The sequence below is a fragment of the Ambystoma mexicanum genome, chromosome 11 (genome assembly GCF_040938575.1).
Source record: "Ambystoma mexicanum isolate Mex_15411 chromosome 11, UKY_AmexF1_1, whole genome shotgun sequence".
Taxonomy (NCBI): domain Eukaryota; kingdom Metazoa; phylum Chordata; class Amphibia; order Caudata; family Ambystomatidae; genus Ambystoma; species Ambystoma mexicanum.
The window spans coordinates 352851566-352879362 of record NC_090934.1 but is presented as its reverse complement, the minus strand read 5'-3'; the positions used below and the strand labels follow the sequence as shown (position 1 = coordinate 352879362).

General features: G+C 46.9%; 1 protein-coding gene across 1 annotated transcript in view; it reads right to left on the bottom strand.

Annotated features, from left to right (window-relative positions):
* SMPDL3B (sphingomyelin phosphodiesterase acid like 3B) overlaps positions 1-27797 on the bottom strand; it is a 532892-nt gene that overhangs the window by 421167 nt on the left and 83928 nt on the right. Inside the window, exon 2 of the mRNA XM_069623063.1 lies at positions 397-610. Within this exon, the coding sequence (XP_069479164.1) occupies positions 397-610 (214 nt within the window). The remainder of the gene's footprint in view (positions 1-396; positions 611-27797) is intronic.

Below are 27797 nucleotides of genomic sequence, written 5' to 3'. Positions count from 1 at the left end.
CTGCTTAGAAAAAAAGGGTAAGACAGATGACTCAGGACCTGCAGAGAATGAAAAAGGATTGGGACATCCTCCCTCCCCTTGTTCTGCCTTCAGGGTTCAGTTCATGGAAAAGGTGGGCCACACTGTTCCCCAGAGTACTTACATCTTCACTATCTAGGGTCATGTGATGGGTAAATTAATCGCAGACACTCACAGTAGTTTTTCTCAGGTGTATATTGATCTATAGCTACATTTTATTACACTTGCTGATTGTGCTAGATGCAACTGCCAATTTACTGGATTAAGGTACACACAGCACTTTAATATCTATGAAGAGGTGAGGGTATGCTCCATCTTTCATTCGTAAATAGCCATCTCTCTATTCTGATAAGTTTTATTAGTTCATGCATTGCTTACCCAGTCCAAAGGATAAAGTCTGGATCATGTAGGATTTCCTTCATAGCATGCACAGATGAATTGATGAGGATCCAGGGTGAATCACACAGGTAGTTTCCCCACTTGCCTGCACCCGTTACTGGCCGATTCCCTGCAGAAGGACACACCTTTAGAGGATCGGATGTGACATTGTAGTCTGGGTCCAGGTGAAGGTCTGTGATGTGCCAAAACTGACCTGCCAAAATATAGAGAACACAACTCAGTCTATACAATTTTCTTTCCTCAGTGGCTGCTTTAATTTCTTCTCTAAAGTCTGCAAATTAGCTTTGAGGGACCAATCACATAGTCAGTCAACTATTTAATGTTAAGACAGAAACTTATATTATATTTATTTGTTCATTGTAATACATGCTACATTGCAATGGAAATTGCTTAAAACACGGGAGGGTAGAGTGAGGGAGGGTAGAGAAAGTGTACGTAAGGTCAGGGATTGGATAAAGCTGATCATAGGGATTGCCTTCCAAGTCCTGACCAGGAGACTGGGAAAGGTGTGTTTGAGAAGCAGGACGAGTCAGCGAACCTTTGCAGCTAATCGAAAGTCGATCTTCTCAATCCTGACTAGGTTTGCGAGAGGGAAATGAAGAAAGATTTGCAAATCGAATCCAGGGCCAGGGAATCTTCATAGTAAAGCCACGATCCGTCTATCTGATCCGGGCTATGTAGGGTAGAGGGCCTTCACAATCCCGATTAGGTACCGAGAGATAAAGAGGGCGAGGAACAGTGAGTGAGGATGACTAGGAGGGTCAGGGAATCATTACAGCTAAGTCCAGGGGTAACCTTCTAAATCCTGACATGGTAGGGGGGAGGGAAAGGAAGAAGCGTGAACATAGGTGACAAGGAATGTAAGGGAAGCTTTACAACTAAGCCTGGGGCCAGCTTTTCAGATCCTGGTAGGAAGCAGGCACGGAAAGGAGGACAGAGAAAAAAAGTAAGAGAGGTGGAAGAGAGATAGGCAGCATGTGGGAACCCTCATAGGTAAGTTAGAGATGTCTTCCCGGTCTGAACTAAATAATAAAGGGTGAAAAGAGAAAGGAAGGAAGTAAAAGAAAAGCAAAACAATCATCAGGTTTAACTGTGTTTTCCCCATACATCCCTAGGGCGGCAGGCCCTTAAAGCAATTTCATTGCAGGGCCAGCATTTAGCTTGTAGCTAGCCCAGGAGAAAGTCTGCTCATGGGATGATGGTACATGTGGGGGCTGGGCAGGATATCGGAAACAAAAAACTGTCGTACACACTCAGATTGGGGCCTGTGACGAATCCAAGGATGCTGTCCCTTTTTTCCTAGAGGGAGGCCTTTTTCTTGGTACTAGGGGAGTACCTTCACAGTACACTACTGCTCTTGTTGGTAGCACACAAGAGCAAGAGTATGAGGTGAAAGAACTGCACACCAACATTGGGAACCAATACCACCAGGGAAAGCAACATTTAACTGATGTAATAGACCCCACTCCTTCCCGCTCTTTAAAATCATTAGAACGGACATGTTTTATTGACATGTATTCCAACTGGTTTAACCAACCAATATGAGAAATGTAAGACTTCCAGATATCAAACACACACCTTTAATGCTAGCACAGGGACGAGGAAGAGGACTGCAAGTACATGGATTAGGCCTCCGAAAACAGACTTAGTGGTCTAGACTTCTGAGAACTTTGATTAGCCCGAAGCAGTATAATTATCCTTTGCTAGAGTTTCGAAGGTGTTCAGGCTCAGTTGCAGCGAGAGACTAGGACTCCTCACGTTACTGGTGTGAAAGACCACCAGGTTCCCAATTCACCAGTGAATGATCCTGGGGAAAGGACAACTAGGCAGGAAGGCAGATGCCAAACGAACCGCTGCCGACCACGACGTAGTCCTGACAGCAACCGGGGCTCTGGCACTCTGAGGATAGTCTGAGAGAATAGTCTACCTGGCAGAAGAATAAACGAAGGGGAGACAGTGCCACTGTGCGAGTCAAGAACCCGCCCTTTAAAAGAGGGTCTGGGACCCTAAAGCAAACCTGGGAGAAGTCGGACACTTGGCAAAAGAGAGCCAAAGAGATAGAATGTCGTAGTACAAGTCAAGGACTCGTACCCCAGTACAGGGAGATCTGGAATCCTGAATCCAACCGGAAAGAGTGCCTAAATGTATAAGAGACTAAGCTAAGCATTTATAACATGCTTATATCATTGGGTCTGGGGATTACTCCTCTCACTATTTGCAAAGTGTGTCCTGCAGTACATTTCTGGCAAACAATACAATTTATAATAAACTGTGCCACATGTTCACATAGGTTCAGTACAAACCATTCCTCTGCCATTATAGCAGCTGGACTCTCTCGAGTCACATACGCTGGGTAGTGCAGCTGCTCTAACGCTACCCTCAATAAGGCTAGAGGCATAACTGGCTTTCCAGTGCTTTCCTGTCTCCAAATTGCCTCAGTGGTGATTGAGAACACCCCAGCTTTTTCCATAACTCTTTCTTCCTGCGATGCTCGTCCCTGTATCTCAATTAACTGCACAACGGACATCATTAAATCCTTCCTTAACTAGCCTGCATCGCCTGTTACTGGTCTTACATTGTTTACTTCACCCTCAAATGTGGATGGATAGTAGGCTGATTTTTTGGCCTCTAAGTCTGCGGCTTCGTTTCCAAGAGACATTAAATCTGTTCTGTGAATGGGCGGCATATTTTACGATTGCTATGGTCTCTGGGAAACTTAATGCTTCAACAGGTTTTTCTAATAAACCTACATGTTGCACTGGAGTGCCGTCAGCACAAAGGAAACTCCTCCTTTTCTAACATAAGCCTGCATGTACTGTTGACCTTACATAGGCAGAGTCAGAGTACACCGTCACTTCCTCATCCTCAAAGCTTCACATGTCAATAAGCACTGCTAATTCTGCATCCTGTGCTGAGTAATTTGGGGACAATCTCCTGCTAATCATTACCTCAAATTTACCCTCTCGGTTCAGCTTTACCACTGCAGATCCTGTACGTCTCCCACCAGTTTTTTTGATCAATTCTCGATAAGCTGTCAATAAAGACCACCCCCCGCCTCCTTCCTAGAGCATTTTCTCTAATTTAGGAATATCATCATAGCATTCGGTATATGTTATACAGTTGTGCAAATCATCATCTTCTCCCACTAGTTAAGCTATAAACTTTGCTGGCTTCACTGTGCTACACCTGACAATCTTGATTGCAGGTCATTACCGCATACCCGGACGTTCTTTGTGTGGTCAATGTATTTTTAGGTTTCTCCAAAATCGCAAATAATGAATGTTCGAAGAAACAACGTTACTGGACACCCCATGTTTATACTTGAGGCTTTTTCCATTGCAAATGCAGCAGCTGCTAAAGATTGTTCACAAGGATAGTATCCTTTCATAACTGGATCTAAAATCCCACTACAATAAGCCAATGGTTTATGACCATGTCCTAATGTTTTTTTGTGTAAGTACTGCTGTCATGACTTCTCCATTTGAATGAGAGAAGTGGATTCTTAATATAGGAGCTGTACTAACCACCTTTTTTAATTCATGAAATCCTTCTGTCCACATTAGTTTATTTTTAGCCATTTGTGACCCTGAGTCATTTCAAAAGTGGGTGGATATATGTGCTGTAATCAAAGACCCATGCCCTGCAATAATAACAATTGTTGCATTTGTCTTACTGTTTGTGGTTTCAGAGTCCTTATAATAACCTCTGCTCTTTTAGGTGTCACTTTTCTCCCTTCATGCGAGTCATCATTGTCCTATATAGAGTACTTCTTGACAATATTGTAATTTTTCCTTGTCTCCTTTGTACCTTTTTTTCTGCCAGTATAGTCATATGTTTGACAGTCTTCCCTGCATCTTTCTTCTGTCTCACTACACACCAAAATAATATATATTGAATGACACTTTCAAGTTGAATATTACCCAAGTCCATCTGAAGGGCTCTATTAAAGATTGTCAGTACCCCTGGAGCAAACTAGTATGTTTCAGGTGAATCATTGGATATGAACATTAAGTGAAATCTTTTGAGTCTTCATGAAGGGGAATTGAGAAAAATGCATTTTTTAAATATACAACAGTGAACTACTCAGCTGTCGATGAAATATTACACAATATTGTTGCTGGATTTGGAACTAAAGGAAATTCAGCTTTGACTATCTTGTTTAGGGGCCTCAATTCCTGGATAAATCTCCACGACCGCCCCATTGATTTTTTGATAGGGTACTGTAAGGAAGGCATGGTATCAAACAGTGAAGACAGACACAAGTGATCAGAGTTCAAAAGATGTTTATTGAACTATTCAATGGGTTGGTTGAAAGTCTATCTAACCTAAATCTAAGGATGGGCACACATCAAATAATAATAACGCAGTCCTAGTCGAGTCTCTGTCAAAACAAAAGGCCCTATACTAATACACCTATTGCCAATCCTTACTTCTAAATACAAAAGGTTGTGGGACAATTGGGTATGCAAAAAGAAGTGTTCAAGAAATAATATGTCAAGACGGTTGAGCAGTTGGCTCCCTTCCATATGTTTTCAGCACGGGGCAATGCTGCACGCTCGAGCTTTGCACACACTCTGGCTTCTCTGCCACGGGGATACAGGTTAAAGCGGGGCCTTCTGCCAAAGCTTCTTTTCTATAACTGTCTCTTACTTCAGAGGACCTGTTGCAAAAAAACAATATCAAGGTTCCATTCTTATCGGGATCTTTACATGCAAAAGTTCTCGCTTCCAATGTCCATCATGGTCTCCCTCCTTCAGGCTTGGACCCCCTTTTTATCACAACATTTACACTTTATCTCCCTCGTTCGGGCTTGTACCATGGATTTCCATCGTTCGCGCTCAGATCCCTTTAACACAGTATTCACATTTGGTCTCCTTTGTTCGGGCTCGAACCATGCAATCTCACTTTCTAGGTTTTCCACTTGATATCAGAATCGAAGATTTTGGAATGTGCAATGGGTTTTGCTTAAACCCACGCAGAACCACTTTGATTCACTTCACTCAATGTTCTGATCAATATTCTACTTACGATTCTGCCACTTCTTGGCAGGATATCTAAAGGAGACCTTTGACTGAGCACATTCACGGTGCCAGACCACTCCGCCAACATTATTGTATCTTTCCATCTCAAGTTTAATCAGCAGATCAGCTTTACTTGCGTCTTTCATCAAGCATGTTTAACAATGTTCGTTCCAGCACGCATTGTCAAGGTTGCAAGCAGCAACATTGTATTTCAACACAGACCAGTCTTGCCTCAGTTTTGCCAACTCACTGGCTGCGTTGATATCTTTGGTGTTTCTTTGTTTGTGGAGCCAAGGACGATACCGTGGCGGCTGCTGCTCCTCCCCGCCTTGGTCAGGTACGTGGGAGGGCCTCTGGTATCTTTTGACACACAATGCAGGACTCTTCAGTTTGTTTTCCTGGCCTTACGCTTTCTGACTGAAAGGTTTGAAAATAACTGTTTCTTGCCGAAAAGGTCAAGGGTAGTTCCCTCCTTGCGAACTTGTTTTGGTTTGCCATCTTTCTCCCTTTCTCTCGTTCGGCTGCCAACTCGAAACTGCTGTCCTTTTGGGTTCTTTACCTCGCTCAGAGTGTGCTCTCATGCTCTGCATTTTATCCGTATGGGGATGTTTAATGGAAGTCAGGTGTGAGTGATTGTCAGTAATTGCCTGACCTCGCCTGACCTATTTCCAAGGACTCTGTTTGGTGTCAACAAATCCAGGACGAATTTATGAACAAAATTGCTGGCCATAGTCTAGCTATTTTATCAACTGGCCAATCTTGACACCACAAAAGACTATCAATGCGGATTGTCAAAACAATACCTTGTCGGTTACTCTTCTGAAATTTGAATTTCACTTTTTTTAAACATTTTTTATTTGTGTGTGTTCCAAATGGAACTTTACAAAAAAGGGATGTGTAGAGTCGCTCATTTACTTCTGAAAAAGGTTAAACGTCAACCTAACATTTTCATGGTTTGCTGAAGAATCTTCACTAGTGCTGATTGCCAGGTTGCTCTGTCTCCGGTGATCTTTCTGTGCCACCATTGTTCTTCGTCCAACTGGCCGTCAATAAGGAATTGTTTGAGGTAGGCAGATCTTATCGACTGTTTTTTTGGGCAGGATAGGAGCAAGTGGCAAATCGTTTTGTTTCCTGAGCCACAGAGAGGGCACTCACTCGTAGCCGCGGTGCCTCGTATTTGCCGAATTTCATTTGTTTCCAGTAGATTTAGTCTGGCCCTAAGAAGGACATTTCGGGCTGGTCTGCTTGGATTTTCTTTTATGTATCTCTGTAGCTTGTTGAGCTTGCACAATGTTTGCGGTAAATGGGCAATGAGACTATCAATGCGGATTGTCAAACTAATACCTTGTCGGTTACTCTTCCGAAATTTGAATTTCATATTTGTACCAAACAAGAGATTAATGAGATTATCACTAACATGAAATCCACATCCTGCCTAGGGAACTCCTGCCCTCCTGATATAGTAAAAGGATCCATGGACGTTGTGATACCATGGATCCCTTAAATGATCAACTCTTCTTTCTTGACCGGTGTAGTACCTGAAGCTCTGAAGGAGTTCATGATGCCTACCCCCAGGCATCTGGACCAAGCCCATCAGCCCCGGGAACAGGCATCTAGACATTTATTAAAACCTCAGCAGCCCCGGCTAGGGGCTATCTGGGTTCAGTCCTGGCACCTTAGGCACCAGGCTCATAGTAGGAATCAGTCCTGCGCCTAAGGCGCCAGGCTCATAGTCATTACTTTCCTCAGGCAGACCATGCTGCAAATGACTCCAATACAACATGAAGCCTGAAAGGGACTATTTTACTACAGGGACTATTTTTTACTCGGGTGTGGTTCTAGGGACTTCTTACCTGGGACTACTTTTGAGGCTATTTGAACCACGCCCGCCCAGCAACACACGCTTCGCGTTATTCTGCATCCAGCAGCGTAACGCTCGCCGTGCCTGCAAGTCAGCTTCCAGACCTCTGCCACACCCGTCCTGAATCCGGAGCTCCTAGAGAGGATGGAAAGTAGAGGCAAGGTTAGAAAACAAACTTTATTCCAGTTTCTCACCTGATTCCGGAACCATCACGTCTCAGCACCTGGAAAGGACATTCTTTCTACACGCGTCGCATCGCCAGCCGCAGCGCCACGCCATACTCACCAGTCCTCACAGCACCTTTCGATCCGACGCTGCCTCCATCATTTCTTCGCCGGGCTCTGGCATCTGGGGACAAAAGAAATAACCAGGTGAGCCGAGAGAGCCAACAAATACAATCTCTCTTACCACCATAGACTTACCTGATTTACCACCGGAGGCATTATTCTTTAACTCTTCACATCTTCAAACGCTGCATCTGAAAACGGAGAGAAAACACGTTAAATACATGCATCATTTACCGGACAGCATCGGGTAATACAGACTCTTACCTGAATGCCATCTACCGCCACGAGACCATCTTTTCTCGAACTCCACTGCAAGATAAGAAAGGAATGGGACAAGAGTGAACATCGGACATATTGAACTCTATGAACTCTATACTTACTGGTCTTCGCCAGGAACCTCAGAGTCAACTCTCGTCCGGAACTCCCCAACGCCTTTTAACCAGTGAGGCAACTGGTGTCTAAGCACCCCTGCAATCCATGCAGGATGGAGAGCTCATCTTTGAAGAATATAAGGTGAGAGTACCGGAAGGGGATTTCGGAGGTGATTAGTGGGGAGAGCAGGGAGGTGCCATCACTAGAATCCACGGGTGGCTAAATTCCTCTCTCCACTTGCAGGAGAATCCTTCTACGGGTCAAGCTGACGAGATTAGGAGGGCCAGTCCAGTCTGTCATCTCTGCACTACGCATCACGTTGGTGGAGGCCGCAGCAGTATGGGTCCGACCGATGCCCCTGTGGGAGCCAGGTGAGCGTAACAATGAGGTATGGGTAACTCCACTTTTGGAAAAGGACACCCTTGACCTCACAGCCCCCAGACCTATTACCAACGTCCCATATCTGTTGAAAATTTTAAATTGAGTGGCCTACTTACAGTTCCAGAAATTCATTGAGGAACATAAACTTCTCAATCCAAATCAATCTGGCTTTCGTTCCCAGCATGGCACGGAGACCGCTCTTCTGGACCTTAAGTCAAACATCATTGGAATTATAGAAAGAAAGCATCCTGCGCTGCTATTAGCATTCGATCTTTTGGCAGCGTTTGATATCATCAATCACAGTCTACTACATAATAGACTATCAACTGTCTCCAATTGCTCAGATAATGCAGCTAAATGGATTGGGTCCTTCCTGGGTCAATTTTTACATTAAACCATTTCTTGATCTCTTGGATGATCTGGGTGTCCAATTTGCAAACTATGCGGATGACACCCAGATCCTATTTGAGTTGTCTGGCAACTATCAGGAAGCTGTAGCAACCATGAATTGTGTTGATCTTGAAATCCAAGCCTGGATGGCACACAATTCATTAGCACTTAATGACTCTAAAACGAAGTTGCTTATCTTGGCCTCTGGTCCTCGATTAAAGAATCTTACCCATCAATAGGAGTCTTTTGAGGTGGCTGGCAACATTATCCCTGTGAGCAAATCAGTGAAAACTCTGGGAGTGATGTTGAATGCCAATCCCTCAATGAAAAAAACAGGTTTCTCAGATTCGCTCATCATGTGGACAAAATGGCTGCATCAGATTAGGCCATATCTTTCATTTAAAAACAGATCCCTCCTGGCATGCTCATTAATAAATTCACCATTGGACTACTGTAATAGTTTACTAATCAGCACGTCTCAAGGAAACCTAAATTGACTTCAAAGTGCTCAGAATGGAGCCGTTAGGGCAGTATTTGGCTTGGCCAGACAGGACCACGTCACTGCCTTTAGGAGGAAACTACACTGGCTCCTGGTGAGGCAGAGAATTAGACATAAAATTCTCTCTCTCACATATAAATGCCAGAATTCAAATGCGCTACATTATCTCACCAAACGATTAGTGAGAAAATCACCTAGCAGAGTGCTGCGACATTGGCGATTGTAGTTTCTAACTCAATGCTCCACTTGAGTGGAATGTTTTGCCCTTGAATATGAAAACATCTCAATCAGTTATTAGGTTTAAGAAAGATTTAAAGACATTGGGCCTCATTACACGGTAGGCAGTAAGGGTTAACGGTCACCGGTAAGGGTACCGGTGACCGTTAACCCTTACCGCCTTATTACGAGGTCCCTTTGCGGGTTGCTACTTTAACGCCTGCTTTTAGCAGGCGTTAAAAAAACAACCCACAAAGGGACCTTGGTGCTAATTACGGTACCGCAATTTGCAGTACCGTAATTAGCGCCTTCCCAATTCCCATTATGCCCTATGGGGGCAAAAATGGGAATGGGGAAGGGCCTTGGTGAATGGGGAATTACCGCCCCCGCTCACCTTGGAGTAGGGCGGTAATTCCGCCATCCATCAAGGCGGACACGGTAAAATACTGGCGGCAAGCAGCGCCATGGTTACTGCCTACCGTGTAATGAGGCCCATTATTGTTTAATCTACCCGAATAGAACTCTGTCCTTTACCTTGCTTCTGTTTTTCGCTTCCCTCCATCTTTTCTTGGAGCTCACTGAGGCATACGGGCATGTAGCGCTTATAAGAATTAAAATAAATAAATAGTAGCAGGACATGTCAGGTACACTGCTCATGTGCGAGTCGGTTTTCTCCCAGAGCAGACTGTCTGTCTGAACAGGGCTTGTGAAGTGAAAGGGGTGTGGGGGGAGAGAGGGTAAAGTTCCCATGTATCCTACCTGGGAGGGTGGAGTAACTGTGTTACAGGGGGAGGGAATACTGCGTCTTGCCATCCAGTGTCCCACTCCCACTCCCTGAGGACCCCTCACCCAGGTGATTCCCGAACTGGGCAACCCCCAGGGTCTGGATCCAAAGGCGATGGCCGGGCCCTGGCAACCTAAGAGAGGGACCCGCAGGGACTAGCGGGTGAGACACCTTCTGGTTTCTCACATACCATTTCCCTATGCGATGTAGCCGCATCTGTTTCATGGGGAAACCGGGAAAGGAAATAGACATTCCCCTGATCTTTGCCTTTTCGGTGTTGCAGGTCTAAGAACCATTGCGTGACTCGAGGGTTAGAGACCTTTCGTTGGCTTATCCATACTAAAGGTGAGTGGTCTGTGACAAGGGTGAACTTCCTTCCTAAAAGATAGTATCTTAGATCAGTAATTGCCCATTTGATCGCAAGGGCCTCTAACTCCAACACAGTAGTTATTTTCATGTGGTAAGAGTTTTCGACTAGTGAAAAGGATAGGATGTTCTAATCCACTACAAATTTGCGATAAGACTGCTCCTATCCCTGTGGGAGAGGCATCAGTTTTTAAAATAAACTCCTTTGAAAAGTCTACCACCTTTAGGATAGGGTTCTAGCTCGAGGTTTGTTTAAAGTTGTTGCAACATATCATCCTCATCAGTCCATGGAATCTTCCGGGGTTTTATCCGAGAAATTAGGGATAAACCCACAGTAATAACCAATCAATCCTAGGAACACCTTGAAGTCCCTCTTGGTTTTAGGCGTGGGGGTTTCTAGAATGGCTTTCAGCCAAGGTATTTCACAGATGATTGGGCCAGCTTACATTTGGATGGATTGGCAGTTATGCCGGCTTCTCTGAGGGCTGTCATAATAGTAAAGAGATTTTAAAGATGGTCTTCCCAAGTCTTACTGTAAATGACTGTCGTCAATATAAGCCCCACAGAAACCGGATTAGGGCTTTAACATCCTGTCCATAAGCCATTGGAAAGTGGCTGGGGCCCCATGCAGGCCGAAAGTGAGGACTTTAAACTGGAATAGTCCCAGGGGCGTTGAGAAAGCTATATTTTCCTTATCAGGTCCATGTACGGGGACCTGCCAATATCCCTTGGTTAAGTCTAGGGTCGATAGAAAGATGGCACTTCTGAGTTTATCTATTAACTCATCGATGTGCGGCATATGATAGGCATCGAAGGCAGAGATGGTGTTAACCAGCCTAAAGTCTATGCAAAACCTCCTAGAATTATCAGGTTTTGTTACCAATACAATAGGGGAGGACCATGGGCTGGAAGAAGGCTCAATAATGTTTGCTTTCAGCATTTTGTTCACTACCTCTACCACTATTTGTTTTCGGGCTTCTGGGAGTCTATGGTTTTAAATGGACCAAATTTCCCTTTGGAGGTCTGATATAACGATAAGTACCATGTACACAGAATACATCAGGGAATGCCATGATCAGGTCATTTAAATTCTCTTGCTGCTCTTGCTTCTGTGTGGGTACTTCTTGGGGAACAAACTCTGAATTGTCTATCTCCTCCGGTATCAAACAAGACAATATCGAGGTTGAGGCAGCGGAAGGATTTTCTTTCCACTCCTTTAAGAGATTTATGTGGTAAAGGTGGGTATTTTGTGTCTTATCAGGTTGGGCTGTTTTATAGGTACAGGTCCCTGTTTGCTCTGGTACCTTGTACAGCCCATGCCACTTTTTTCCAGAGGTGGGTAAGAGGACTAATACCTTTTGTCCTATTAGAAAGGATCTTAGATTGACTTTCTTGTCATAGGTCGACTTCTGTTGGGCTTGAGCTTTTTCCATGCAAGTGTAGACTAGATTTTGAACGAGGTTCATATGCTCTCGTAATCGGGTAGCTGTTTGTGAAAGGGAAATAGGTGCCTCTACCCAGGTCCCCTGGAGCATGTCTAAGACATCTCTTGGTTCTCTACCATAAAGTAGTTCAAAAGCAGAGAAAACGGTGGATGCCTGAGGGGCCTTTCTTACTGCAAATAGTGCCCAGGGAATAATGCTATCCCAGTGCTTTCCATCCTGATCTACCAATTTTCTCAAAATCATCTTTTTCTTTTATATGTTTTTACATTACAAACCAACTCTCCCCGCCCCCTTTCCTCTCGCTGTGTCATATCGCTGCGTGGTGTGCCACCAATGACCTCTGTCTTAATGCCAGTAAGACTGAGATTCTACTCATTGGCACACCCGCTCCCTCCTTCCCTGCAGCTCTCTGGCCGGCCTCTCTTGGCCCTCTTCCTGCTCCCACCTGCAAGGCAAAAAACCTGGGAGTCATCTTCGACTCCACACTCTCCTTCTCTCCTCACATCTCTGACATCTCTAAGAAGTCACACTACCAGCTGCACCTCCTCAGAGGTATACTTCCTTTCCTCCCCTTCCCCCAGAAGCTCACTGTCTCCAGAGCAATGGTTCTCTCTAAGCTGGACTATTGTAACAGCCTCTATCTAAATCTGCCTGCCTCTACTCTCCGCCCTCTGCAACTGATCCAGAACAGGACTGCAAGACTTGTTCTTGGCCTCAAGCCCAGGGATCGTATCTCTCCAGGACTGAAATCTCTTCACTGGCTCCCAGGGGCTATGAAGATTAAGTTCAAAACCCTCTGCATTGTCCACAAGGCCTTCAGGGGCCTGCGGCCGCTATACCTTCAACTCTCTCTTCCTAAATATCTTCCTTCTCGAGCTCTTCGCTCATCCGCATCCAACTCCATCAGTGTCAGTCGTTTCTCCAAGCAACGAGTTGGTGGTAGAGCTCCCTATTCGTCAGGGGCCTCCCTCTGGAACAGCCTTCCTGCCTCCCTGAAACTTGAGGAGAACAATCTCCGGTTCCGGACGCACCTCAAAACCTTCCTCTTTGCCTCTGCTTTCTCTCCCCCTCTCCCCTGCTAAAATCCTGGCAGAAACGGCACTGGTTACATGGCCACCCTTTCTGATTCTCGGGCCCAGGCCCTGCCAGTTGCTCACCCACCTGCACTGCCTCCCTGGCAGCCCCTGCACCTGGGGACTGTTTTCTGTATACCTACAGTCCCCCTACCAGCACTTATGTCTGCACTTACCTTGCACCTGCCAGCAGTGGCCGTTTTATTTATCTTATTTTATTCTATATCCCATGTACTGCATTTTCCCCTCTCCCTTCCCCATGCACTTTTCCCTTCCCCCTCCCCATGCACTTGCGCGATCTGAATGATACCTGGCCTAGTAGGATCACTGTTTGTCTTCCCTTTGTTCCCCCTCCCTTGCCTCGTCACGCCTTGAAACACTTGTGTATAGGTGCGTTATAAATGCTATATCATATCATATCGCTGCAATGGTTGCGTTCCTTCTTGGCCCACTATATCTGACACACAGATAAGAGGGTCATAGTTTCTCAAAACCTGCAGTTTATGGGTGTTCTTTTGTAACAGTTCATTCATTGATCTCCATATGTCCGCAAGTCTGAGGTGCACCAGTAAAGGTAGCAAGGACTTGGCCGGCGGGGCCGGCTTCTTGTACTTATTATCAGACCGATCTATTTTCGGGATTTATAGTGCAATTAAAGTTGCCTCCCCAGATCCACAGGGCCCCCCTATACTGCATCAATCGTACATACAATTAAAGAAAGCCCTGCCGTCGTGATTAGGGGCCTATGTATTGACTATACACACACCTCTCAATGCTCCAGGAAGCCTTACACCATCACCATCCTCCCCTCATCGTCATGATTAGTCTCCAGGACCTTGAATGAGACTGTGGGTCCCACCCAAATAAGCACCCCTCTGGTGTATGCTGACAAGGCAGAACCAAACAGCCCTCCACCCCACTTTTTAGCCAGTGTGTTTCGTCGTTCCCTTGTGAAGTGTGTTTCTTGCAGGAGCGCTATTCCGACTCCCTTCGTGTGCAGATACGAATGTACTCTGAGCCTTTTTATGTAGCTATTCAGGCCTCAACATTACAAGTGGCCACACTCACCCCACTAGTCATCTCTTCCAGCCTCCATGCCTATTGATTCCCCACCGGCACGGCTCAGTACAGTTCTCTCTTGTCTTCACTTTGGCATATACCAGCCAACAAAGAACACCCCCATGAAGTGCGACAAAGAGCCCTCTATTCAACCAGTCATAGTAAACTGACCCCAAACTTTAATAAATAACTTCCATGAAAATACCCCCCCCTCCCAACTTCCTCCCACCACCCTTCCGTCCAAACATAACAAACCTATAGCTCTAGGCATAACCAGGTCTAACTGCGCCCCAAGTGCCCCCCCCCCACCCCACTGGGTCACACACAGCAACAGTGCTCTTAACTGCCACATAAACAGTCACCGTCTACAGTCACGGGCAAGACACAGATGCAGCAGACAGCCGGCCCCCGCAAACTACGAGGACAGGGTCAACAACCCTGCATGCCTGCTTTCAGCTCGCACAACATATTCATCCTTATGCCCTTTAGATCAACAGTACTTGCAATTTCAGGCTGCAGAAGCCTCCAACATGGTGCATCGTTTCTCCTTGGCGGCAATTGAGCCATCCCCAGCGAATCCATCCATGTTTTTGCTTCCTTCAAAAAAGTCTAATCATCCATTGTAGAGCACCTTCAATTTTTCCGGGTAAATAAGCATATATCGGAGGCTCCCTCTACGCTGCCTCTCCTCGGTGGTCCCAAATACTGCCCTCCGTCACTGCACCAGCTGTGTGTATTCTGGGTAAATGGGGAGCTTCGAGGATGCTCGCTCTATCACGCAGCCTTCCCAGGAGAAAGCCAGTTTGTGCTTTCTGTCCTTGTAATTTCAAATTTTGGCAATAAGTGGTCTTGGGGGTTGAAGACCGCAGTGGCAGTCTCTTGGCCAGGGACTTGTGTGCCCGCTCCACTACGAATCCCTGCAACAGTGTTCCTGGGCTGATCTCCAGTAACAATAGGTTTTCTACGTAGGAAGTAGGGTCCCATCCTTCTCATTTGGGCAGCCCAAGGATCTGTATATGGTTCCATCCGCGTGGCATTCCAGCTCTCATACGTTTTCCACCAGCGTAGCTATTTCGGATTGGTTCCCAGCGACATTAGATCTATTCTCCTGGACCTATGCTTCAATGTTGCTGAGCCGTTCTGCCAACTATCTCACATCCTGTTTCAGGAGGCCAACATCTACCGAGACTGTTCGATTTTGTGCTCCTGATAAGCCTGCAGCGTTGCGATTGCCAGCAGTATCTGTTCTTCCGTCTGCGGACTCATTGCAGATACAGGCCCTCCAGCACCTTGCGGTCTCGGCTGGGATGTAGGCCTCCATGACCGTCTGCCTGTTCTTAACTTTGTTTGCCCGGCATCACTGCCTGTCTTGGGTGCCCCCAGGGTCTAGCAAGACAGGGCTTGCAGTCCCCGCCGTCAAAGCAGTGCCACCACTCCCCCTCCGAGTCACCAAGGGCAGTTATGCAACTGCGGTCATCAAGCCAGCCCCCTATGCCCGTGTTACACTAGGGCAGTGCCTCCAGTCCACAGCTTCCACATTGTGGCCAACCAAACCTTTGTATCCACTGCCCCACTTGTTGTCCTTGCTTCTCCAGCAGATGGATTCACTCTGCCTGCCAGCCTTTACCCCTCCTGGTTCTGCACGATGCCTCTAGGCCAGCCACAGCACCAGAGTGCTCTCTCAAACAGCCTGGGTGCTGAACATGACGCAAGCAGTGGAGGCTCCACAGCACACAGAGCCCTTGCAGCACCAGGGCTGGCAATGGGTGCCCAGGGATAATGCTGGCTCTTCTGCTATCTTAGCTGATTGTCTGGTGCAGCAGCCAACAGAATCGGGGGCTGTGTGCCTAATACCCTCCACGTCGACGCTCCCTCTCCTTTGGGCCACCAGCCCTCGCGGGGAGGCTATCCTCCAGCACAGGACTTGTCATCCGTGCCGCAGCCTGCCAATGTTCTCCTCACCTAGCTGTGTGGAGTGTGACCCTCCCCCAGGGCCACAGGTTCAGCCCGCCCAGGCAATCCAGGCAACCTTCTGCCAAGCTACTGCAGCCCCTGCCGCAGCCGAGCCACCCAGATAGCTGCAGAGCAGCCACAACCCTCACACAGTCTCTTCCAACAGCAGACCAGTGGTCAGCCCGATATTCTCCTCCGCAGCTCCAGGTTTGTTGGTGTGCTTCAGTGCCCTTGTACACGCCTCCTCCCTGGCTTGCCATTCGGGCGATGTTCCAGACAGTCGCACAGCCCTCAGCTCGGCACCGACAGGATCAATATGCTCCAGGCACACTCTGAGGTCAGATTCTAGTGTATACTATGTTTTAAAAATGGGTTTACAGCCAAATCATTGCAGATCTCCTGGGAGCACAGAGAGGCTGCTGCTTAACGCATGGCTGCTGGCGACGTCACCTTCTCAAAATCATCTTACGGGTTTTATTGAATCTCTCGACCAATCCGTCCGTTTGAGGGTGGTAAACGGGATGGTAAACTGAGGTTCTTAAGGTGGAGATATGTAGTAGTTCCTGGACTTTACTCATTAACTTGCTCATAAAATTGGATCCCTGATCCGTTAGAATTTCATTGGGGAAACCAACCTTAGGAAAGAATGGTAGGAGATGTTTTAAGATCTGTTGGGTTGTTTTGTTCTGCATGGTGAACGCCTCTGGGTAGCATAATCAACGATTACGAGGACATATTTATTACCCAGTTAAGAGGTCCTGAATGGTCCAATGATATCCATCCCAATCAGGGAGAAAGGGACTTCTATGATTGATAAGGGATTTAGAGGGGCAGGTAAGGGAATATGTGCACTGGTTTTCTGGCATATTTTACATGTCTGGATGAAGTTCTTTAGGTCTGCATCGATACCAGGCCAGTATAATTTCCCACTGATGTGAGCTTGGATTTTAGGTTGTCCTAGATGTGCCCCTGTCACATGAGAACGTGCAATCTCTAAAAAGATTTTACAAGGAGTCTTGGGGATTACTAATTGAACTTTACTTAGGACTTTTTCAACGGTTTCCTTTCTATACAGTTATCCAGGTTTCAAGAAGAAAGAAGGGCTTCCCTTTTTTCTCGTCCTTCTTCCTCAGGAATCACTTGTACGAAAGCCTCTGCCAGAGCTGGATCATTTTTCTGGGCGAAGGCTAAATCGGGAAGGATGGTAGGATCTTCTTCCCCCTTTACCTCAATAATAGGTGGTTCATCAGTCTCTCCAAGGCCTAAATTACCTCTCTCAGTTTCTTCTGGTTCACTCTCTTCCTTAAAACAGGGAAATAGAGCCTTCTCAAAGAGTTCCCTGTGCAATGTTGTCCCCACAATGTATCTGAAATAGAGTTTTGCCATGATTCTGCATGAGAATCTTTATCTCTCCCTGGAAGTCGGGATCTATGATGCCTGCTAGGACATCCATACCAAACTTCCAGGCTAGGCCAGATTTTGGGGCCAGTCTTATATAACAACCCTCAGGAGGTATTAGGACCAAGTCTGTGGGAACCATCCCTCTCTTCCGTGGAGGAATAGAAGTGTATCTGCTGCTACAAATGTCAAAGCCTATGGATTCTTTGTTGCGATGGAGGGATAAGAGACTCTGTAACTAGGTTTCTGGAATGTTAGGGTCCCCCAATTTGTCTCAATTGAGTCACATCCCACACCTGACACCACATATAAAGAAGGCATGGTATCAAACAGTAAGAGACACACATGATCACAGTTCAAGGATGTTTATTGAACTTCAATGGGTTGGTTGGACGCTTATCTAACCTTAATCTAAGGATGGGAGCAAGCTATGAACATCAAATAATAATGCAGTCCCAGTCGAGTCTGTCAAAATAAAAATGGCTTATACTAATAAACCTATTGCCAATCCTTACTTCTAAAAACAAAAGGGTTTGGGACAATTGTGTATGCAAAAAGAAAAGTGCTCAAGCAATAATATTTATTTGTTTGTAGAGCTCGCTACAGCCCGCAGGCATCGAGGCGCTAAATCAGAGCTTAAGGAGGCTTACTTAAGGGTTACAAAGAAGCCGCCCAAATGATAACTTATTTGCATAGGTAGTTACAAGATAAAGTAAATCACAGGTTGACACAATTCAAACAAAGAGGTTGGTTTTGATGGCTTTACGGAAAACGGAGTGGGAGTCAATAACTCTGAGGTGAGAAGGTAGTGCATTCCACAAGGTGGGGGCAACTGAAGGGAAGCTGGAGCCGCCCGCACGAGCTTTGCGTGTTCTGGGAACAGACAGTAGGTTTGCGTACTGGGTTCTGGATGGTTTGTGGGTGGATGGTTTGGCAATCCGTCGTGCTAGGTAGGGAGGAGCAAGGTCATGGAGACATTTGTGTGTCAGGGCCAAGGCTTTGAAGATGATTCTTTGTTTAACTGGAAGCCAGTGGACTGGTCTTCTAAGTTCAGAGATGTGTTCTTTGCGTGAGAGGCCAGTAGCGGCTCTGAGTGCGTTATTTTGGACAATTTAGAGTTTAGCAATATTCTTGGCAGAGGTGCCAACGAATAAGGCATTGCAGTAATCGAGCCTAGAGCCAATGATGGCCCTGGCGATAGTGAGGCAGTTTTGTTGGGACAAGAAGGGTCGGATAGGATTGATAAGTTTGGAATAATAAGCAGACGTAGAGGTTATGGCATTAACCTGTCTGTTCATGGTCATATCAGGCTCTAGAAAGACACCAAGGGCCTCATTACGACCCAGGCGGTAAGTTACCGCCTGGGCCGTGACTTTACCACCATGGCGTAAACTATGTTTACGCCATGGTGGTTGGCGGACTTACCGCCCCATTCCGAGGTCGGCGGGGCGGTTAGTCCCCAATCCCCATTTACCCTTCCCCATTCCCATTTTTGCCCCCTAGGGCATAATGGGAGTGGGGAAGGCGTTAATTACGCCACCGTAAATTACGGTGGCGTAATTAACTCCATGGTCCCTTAGCGCCATGGATTTTAACACCTGCTAAAAGCAGGTGTTAAAAGCGCCATGGCGCTAAGGGACCTCGTAATTGGCGGTAAGGGGTCGGCGCAGCTAACGCTGGCGTTAACCCCTTACCGCCAGGGTCGTAATGGGGCCCCAAGGGTTTTGATGGAGTGTGATACAGTGATAGGAATACTGTCAATGACGAAGGAGGAATATTGGTTGCTCAACTTATTTAGGGTGGATGGTGACCCAACCCGCAGAAGCTCAGTTTTGTCACTATTAAGGCAGAGCCAGTTTTCTGCCATCCACGTTTGAATTGTTGAGTAGATTGAGCTCAAGGTATTCTGGTCAGATGCGTAATCGCCTGAGAGGGGGATCAGTACCTGGGTGTCATCAGCATAGTTCATGTGTGAGATGCCCAGGGAGTCAAGGATCTTAAACAGGGGCATCGTGAAGAGGTTGTAAAGGGTAGGAGCCGTGCAAGAGCCTTGTGGGACCCCACACTTGATGGTGCTAGGGTCGGCACAGGAAGAGTCCGAGAAGACCTTCATAGCTCTGTCTTTTAAAAATGTATCTATCCAATTGCAGGCATTATTAGATTGACGATAGATGCTGTCATAGAGTTTTGTGGTTGACCGAATCAAAGGCGGCCGACAGATCGAGGAGCAGGAGGAGCGCAGGTTTGCCTGTATCTCTGAGGTCATCAATTTGGTTTTTGAAGTCAAGGAGAGCCGTTTCGTTTCCATGACGTGGCCTGAACCCTGATTGTCTAAGACCAAGGAGATGGTTGTCCTCTAAGAATTTCTGAATTTTCAGATAGGCTGCTTTATCCAGAATTTTCAGTGGGAAGGGGACAGTGGTGATAGGCCTGTAGTTGCTTGGGATAGCTGGGTCAAGGGAGGGCTTTTTGAGGAGCGGACAAACCCACGCTTCCTTTAGATCTTGTGGGACTTGGCCAGACCGAAAGGAGCCATTGATAAATGCTGCTATTATTGAGGCCAGTGAGGGAGCACAGTCCTTGATGACTTGTGCTGGGCAGACATCACCCTTGCAATTGGAAGGTTTCATGGTTTGGAGCAGTGAAGTGACCTCTGAAACACTCATGTCTTTGAAGTCAAACCGAGGGGAGGGGTTGGAGTGAGGGGCAATGGGGTGGGTGCTTTGACTACTGGTTATTAGTTTGGAGATCTCCCTTTGGTGAGCGAGTATTTTGGCCTGTAGGGTTTCAAGTTTGTTGAGCATGGCGGACTGGATGGAATTGCACCAGGCTCCATCCTTCACTATTGGTCAAGGAGGGGAGGAGGGGGTCTCCAGTTCTCTGAATAAGACAAAGATTTCTCGGCTCCCAGATTTGGCATTGGAGATTCTAGCATTGAATGATGTGGCTTTGGCGTTATTTATGGCGGTTTTGTATAGCTTAGAGGTGGTCTTGAAGGCTATTCGGGTGGCTTCTGTTGGGTTATTGACCCATGTAGTGAGGGCTGCTCTTTATTTTCCTTGCATCTGTAAGAGGTCCTGAGTGAACCAGCCATTGCAGTGCTTGATTTTCTTTTCTTTCTTAGGAGTGAGAGGGGCTACCAAGTCAACGGCCTGGGAGAGGACTCATTTGAAGTCGTTGGCAAGGGTTTCTGGGTCCTTGGAAAAGGAGGTTAGGAAGGCAGGTACCTTAAGGTGCTGGGAGAGGTTACTGTGGGTGAGGAGTTTAGAGCTGCGCGTGAGGGCAGCTGGGAGTGGGATGGTGGGTGGTTGGGGGTCCTTAGAGATGATGAAGTTGTAGGTGATGCAGTGGTGATCGGTCCAGGGTAAAGGTGAAATCAGAGGGTGGTAGAGGGAGCAGTTGTGGATAGCAACCCAGTCCAAGGTACGGCCTTTTGTGTGGGTAGGGCTGGAGATAGCCTGTGAGAACCCTAGGGTGTTTAAGTCGTTATTGGGGGCTTTGGCATGGGTGCCTTTGGGGTCATTGAGGCCCAGATTAAAGTCACCAAGAAGCAGGATTTTAGAGGATTTCTTAAGGTTATCCGAAATCGAGTGGGTGAGGGCCTCTTGGAAGTCACTAGAAGGTCCTGGAGGACAGTAGATGAGGTGAATCGCGATGGTGCATTTGTGGGAGAGCTTGAGTTTAACTAGAAGGTAGTCGGAACTCTGATCAAGGTCCTTTTGGATAGTCCCAATAGAAAGGGAGTCTTTAGCGATGACGGCCACCCCCCACCTCTGTGGGTGGAGCGGTCTCGTCTGTAAATATGGCAGGACGGTTAAGCAGTTGGCTGCCTTCCCCACGTTTTCAGCACGGGGCAAGGCAGCATGTTCGAGCTTCATACACACTCGGGCTTCTCTGCCACGAGGATACAGTTCCAAGCAATTTCTTCTTAATTGGCACACGAAAATGGACACTTTGGGACCTCACAAACTGTAAAAGCCAAAATGTTATCTACTGCATAGAGTGTCCCTGCGGTCTCAGATATATTGGTCAAACTACACGAGCAGTAAATACCAGAATATCGGAACACAGGTCCAAAATTCACTGTAAAAACCTATCAGCGCCCTTGGTTGAACATTTCCTGTCTGCCAACCACACTCCCAACAGCATTCTGTGGTGGGTGGTTGAGAAAGTCAAGGGAGGACCTGATATCAATCATAGCCTCCTGAAGAAAGAAGCACGATGGATCCATAGGCTGGACACATACCATGGTGGTCTTAATGAGATTTTCCAACCTTTGTTATAAAGGTTCACAATGCTGGCTCCAATGACTCTCTCTCTTCAAACATTTGCTATTTGCAACAACCTCTGAATCACCTTATTATCTTCAAAAAATGTTGGGATGTAGCAAGCGAACTCACATTACCACTTATCTCACCCACACTCCGGGGCCACAGGCCTCCCTGCCCTTCATTAATTAATTATTTATCTACATATTTCAGTCGAGACAAATAGGCTGACAAGCAACTAATTCAAACACCTAATTTGTGCGTGGTCTACAATTCATCTCACTTGTACCGCTCAATCGCATTCACTGTCTATTGTATACTTGACAATTCGCAAGAACTGCAGGGAGCATGCGCGGTTTCCATGACAATGAGTGTATGCACACCACTCGGGCTAGCACACGCGTGGCTTCTTCAGCAACTAGCACAACGCTAGACTAACACGGCACGCAGCCCCACACTTCCGCATTCTCGGAAGCCTGGCTACAGTGACAACGAGTGTACATATATTACTCAGGCTACTGCGCATGCGCGGTTTCCACAGCAACTAGCATAACGCTAGACCAATGCGGCGCGCAGCCTCCTACTTCCGCATTCACGGAGGCTCGTTAGTGCGATCCAGGCAGAACAGACTCGAGCGGCTGCCGTCTCTCGTTCTGCACTGAAACAATAAGGTGAGCAGTGGGTCGCCTGACCGTGCGCGCACACGTTTTACTCTGGTCTTCCTGATCAGTTCACGTGTGCCCGCCGGTCCGCGCTCCCCTCTTCTTTCGATCTACTGATGTATCACTCTCACGGCACCTAATTCCAGCTCGCATGCAGCATGAGGATCATCCGCACACCGATAAGCTTGAGCCTCATAATTCATATCATTCAAAACACAACATTGGGTGTTTGCTCCCTCGGAATGTATTTAATTCCATTTCTAGCATCTGACACCAGTAGCCCAGACTTCTTGAACACTATGATAGTCACTTATATGGGCTACTCACCTTGGGTTTATTCACTACTACTTCATGCACCAGCCCCCAGGAGAGCGACTATAAATCTCACAAAGTTCCAACAAAAAGTTTATAATGTTCGATCCTGCCCCTACACAATTTTTCTCCCCCTCTTTCCCCTTTTACGAATTTACTTCCTCTATGCACTCACCGCCACCCGAACTTAAATGTGGCTGCGGTACCTGTGCACTACTTACCTGTTGATCTTGATGCCATGATTGTTATGAAGGCTTACCGTCACCAATGGCTGTCCTCCATGACTTCTCCCTTTTTACAGCCTTGAGATTACCTGTGAAACTTCTGCATTCACTGTGAAGCTTATTCACTCGACCCAGCACCTGCACAACTGGCCCTGGCGTCTGGCGACCTTTTCCCTATCCAATGGGTGGGCGCACCAATGCGCTTGAGATAATGCGCACCGGCAAGTAAGTTTCCCAACCGGTAGCCATGAGAACTAACTTAGTATTACCTTATGCCCCATTAACTAACTAGGGCATTTGTGGCTCACTACTCACTCATATTACACCAATGTTATTCTATACAGGGTCCCTGACTCGGAGCCCTGATGAAGGCGGCCTGAACACCCATCTTTGACCGCCGAAATGTGACGATTACAGGGAACAGTGATCTACCTGTACTACAGCTTGTTGGAACTTCCGCTACCAACTAGCATTTAATCACGCTCATGTTGGCATTTGATCAGATATCTTGCATCGAAAGACCCTGCATAACCCATTGACTCTTTTCATCAAAAAACTCTAGCCCCACTAATGAAGAACTAATGTACCAAAGAAGGGGGTTTCATGATGCAATTAACTTTCCCGCTAAATTGCACATGCATGTATTTTTTGTTTTTGTTCAAACAGATAAAACTTGTCTGTATTATTTTGTACTATCTGTTTATAAATTGTCTAAAAAATCTGATGATGTCCTTTTTTTAAAAATACATTTCTTATCAACTTTTGGTTTAAATGTTGTATTGTTTTGTTGAACTGTTTAGAACCAACCTCCTGAGTGAGTGGTAAAGATTTCTTGAGCTGCTGATTTATTTTGGGATTGCTAGAATTAAGCAACTCACTTCTGTTCTAAATAGCCCGAGATATCAGGCCAAATAATTGTTTTGTTGTGCTTTCCTTGAATCCCTGTGGTTACAGTTACAACAGCGAGGGTACTCTTCTAGTTTTTACAGTTCCAAGCACTGCCTTCTGCCAAAGCCTCTTTTCTATAACAGTCTCTTAATGCAGATGACCTGTCACAACAAACCAATATCAAAGTTCCATTCTTACTGGAATCTTTACATGTACAAGTTCTCGTTTCCAATGTTCATTATGGGTCTCTGTCGTTCAGAATTGGAACCCCTTTTTTAATCACAACTTTTACACTTGGTCTCCCTCGTTCGGGCGCAGACCATGGGTCTCCCTCGTTCGGGCTCAGATCATGGATCTCCCTCGTTCGGGCTCAGATCATTAATCTCCCTCGTTCCCGCTCAGATCCCTTTGACACAGTATTCACATTTGAGCTCGGCTCAGATCATGCAATCTCACTTTCTATGTTTCCCTCTTGATATCAAAATCAAAGACTTTCAATTGTGCGATGGGTTTTGCTTAAACTGTTGCAGGACCACTTTGATTCACTTCACACAATGTTCTGATCAATCTTCTACTTTCGTTTCTGCCATTTCTTGGCGGGATACCTTACAGAGACCTTTGACTGAGCACATTCACAGTGCCGGACCACTCTGTCAACGGTATCGTATGTTTCCTTCTCAAGTTCAAACATTCATCCGCAGATTAGCTTTACTTGCGTCTTTCATCACACACGTTCAACAATGATCATTCCAATGCTCGTTATACAATGTTGCCACTTGGAACCTTGACTTCAACACAGACCAGTCATACATCGGTTTCCCCAACTCACCGGCTTTGTTGATATCTTTGGCGCTTCTTTGTTCGTGGAGCCAAGGCCGATACCAGAGCAGTGGCTGCTGCTCCTCCCCTCCTTGGTCGAGTACGTGGGATGGCCTCCGGTATCTTTGATACACAATGCAGGACTCATCAGTTTGGTATCCTGACCTTACGCTTTCTGAATTAAAGGTTTGTTGAAAGTAACGGTTTCATGCCGAAAAGGTCAAGGGTAGTTCCCTCCTTGCAAACCCTTCTTTGTTTGCTATCTTTCTCCCCTCGTCCAGCTGCCGATTCAAAACTGCTGTTCCTTTGTGTGCTTTGTCTCGCTCACAATGTGCTCACGTGCTCCGCCTTTTATCTGTGTGGGGAAATGTAATGGAAGTCAGGTGTGAGTGATTGTCAGTAATTGCCTGACCTCGCCTGACCATAGTAGCGGGACATGTCAGGTACACTGCCCAGGTGTGAGTCTGTTTTCTCCAAGAGCGGGCTGTCCGTGTGGAAGGGCTTGTGAAGGGAAAGGGGGGCGGGGGTGGGGAGGGTAGAAGTTCCCACTTATCCTACCTAGGGGGGTAGGATAAAAGTGTTACAGGGGGAGGGATACTGCATCTTGCCATTCGGTGTCCCACTCCTCGAGGACCCCTCACCCAGGTGATCCTCCCACACTGGTCCACCCTCAGGGTCTGTATCCAAAGGGGATGGCCATGCCCTGGCCACCTGAGAGAGAGAGAGAGAGATCCACAGGGACTAGGGGGTGAGACACCTTCTGGTTTCTCATAGTATACAGCTGTGTTACACACAGAATCAGATGGTACCAAGATGCCCTGCTTTATTAGAGCGGATATGGTTTCAAATACACCTTTGTCCGCCTCTCTGGACATTGGATACTGTTTAGAACACAGCAAAATGGCTCCTGGTTTGAGCTTAATTTAACTGCTGCCACTACCCAACAGGCCCACGTCATATGGACTTAAATACTTGGAACTTTTTCCATGTTTTACTGAAAGAAATTGCGGTTTCTTTTTACTAATGCTATTCTCTGTGGTACTTCTATATGCTCTACTTTAATTCAATAAGTAAGACTTCAAGAAAATACTAACTCATCATCCGAATAGTCATATCTAAGTAGCTCCTTGTCTGTCAAATCGGTCCACCTATAGCCTTCGTTCAGGGCTATCATCGTTCTCCAAACCCCTTTCCTCATGTTCTGTCCCATGAAGCATCACCCTTTCTTCTCTGACCACTGCTGCTTCTAGTTCTAAAGGGATAACTTGCCCTTCCTCATCATCCATAGGGATCTCTGGCCTGAACAAAAACGTTATAAAAAGGTAGTCTCAATAACGTACCGACTAATTTAGGAAACCATGATAAAACAGTCTATCCATATAAAAACGCTTCCTCATTTAGAGGGACTCCTCGTAAAGCCTTCTTACCTGTAAATGCTAATATAAACTCTCTCACATTTACACAATGTATCCCTGTGGTAGAGCACACTATTCCTTTGTCAGCAAAAGATATTGACCTCATTAAGAGTTGGGCGGTAAGCGGGCACTATTACCGCCGACCAGAAATAGCGCCAACGCTGTGAATCGTGGCACTAATACGCATGACCCCGGCGGTAATGCTAATTGCACCTGAAGTAAAAAGCGCCGGAAAGCGTGCTACTGCCTGAAAATCCAGTGGTAATAGCGCTACCGCCGAGCGCCGGCAGGAAATACGTCACTGCCAGAACGGGAAACACTGCAGTGGCCATTTTGAAAATCTGAATCCATTCAAAATCAGAGCCCCTGTCAGCCATCCACACTTCTAGACCATCCAACATGTCTCAGGAGTGGTCAATGGGCAAGGCAGCCCAAGATCGTCCCAAGTTCATAGACGCAGAACTGATAGTCTTGGTGGATGAGGTTATGGCCCACCATGCCAAGCTGTATGGAGCCCGGAAGAAGACCTTGTCTGAGTGCCACAACCAGATCTGGCAGGTGTGGAGCCAGAAGGTGTCAGCAGTCGGCTGCGTTCCCCGGGATGGGAAGACTGCTGCAAGCGATGGAATGACCTGCAGGTCTGGATCTGGGGAATCCTGTCCCACCATCAACAGAAAAGCATGGCCACAGGGGGAGGTTCACCACCTGTACTGGACCCCGACACCCTGGGAGGAAAAATGCAGCACCATGATTGACATGGAGGGGATTAAGGGAGTGGGAGAATCTGAGGCGGGCGCTGGCATCCAGGACAATGAAGGCGAGTCAAACCCTACCCCCCTTTGCATGTAACTGGAACAGCTCAGCACAGCATCCCCCAGTGGAACTACCCATGAGCCGGGCACTGTGACATAGAGCAGTATTTGGGAGCCACCACAGGGACCTATGGCAGCACCCATGTGTCATTGCACCAAGGCCACCCCTGTGAGCCAGATCGGTGGGATAGACAGCCAAGGGACACATCCAAGCACCAGGCACCACATAGCCATGCAGAAGACACAGCAGTGCCCCATCGTGACCTGGCAGTGACAAGTACCAGACACCCCTCAACCAGCAAGCGTAACAGCCAAGTTGTAAATGGGGACCTCATGCGTGCAAGCAAAGCAACGGCTAGGTCACTAATGTAGATGTAGCTCTGCCATGCCACCACGGCCAATTGCATACCCCCACAATCCCTTCCCCAGTGCAGCCAATCCACTACCAAATGCAAGCAGGCCATGCCTGTGCATCAATGCAACAGCCCCATGCCACCCCCCTCACCATGTGATTGCTGCCATATATGCCAAATTATGTGACAGAATGTATCCTAATGCCATCCCTTATGTCCCCTACAGGTACACAAGCTACACTAGAGGCATCAGGGAACGAGGCTGCAGCGGGGCGATCAATGGGTCTGACTTCCCGCGCCACCACCAGCACAACCAACCCGCAAAGGGGATGCAAATCCACCCCTAGGTGCAAGATGCCCCCACATCTAGCTGCATCAAGGTCTCGCCCACACCAGAAGCCCAGCCGGCTAGGCACACATCTGTACACAGTGACGACAGGGTGGCAGTCCAGGATGCCAGGGAGGTCACAGTCCCGACAGCCACCACCCAGGAGGGACAAGGGGCAAGCAGCAGTGACAGGC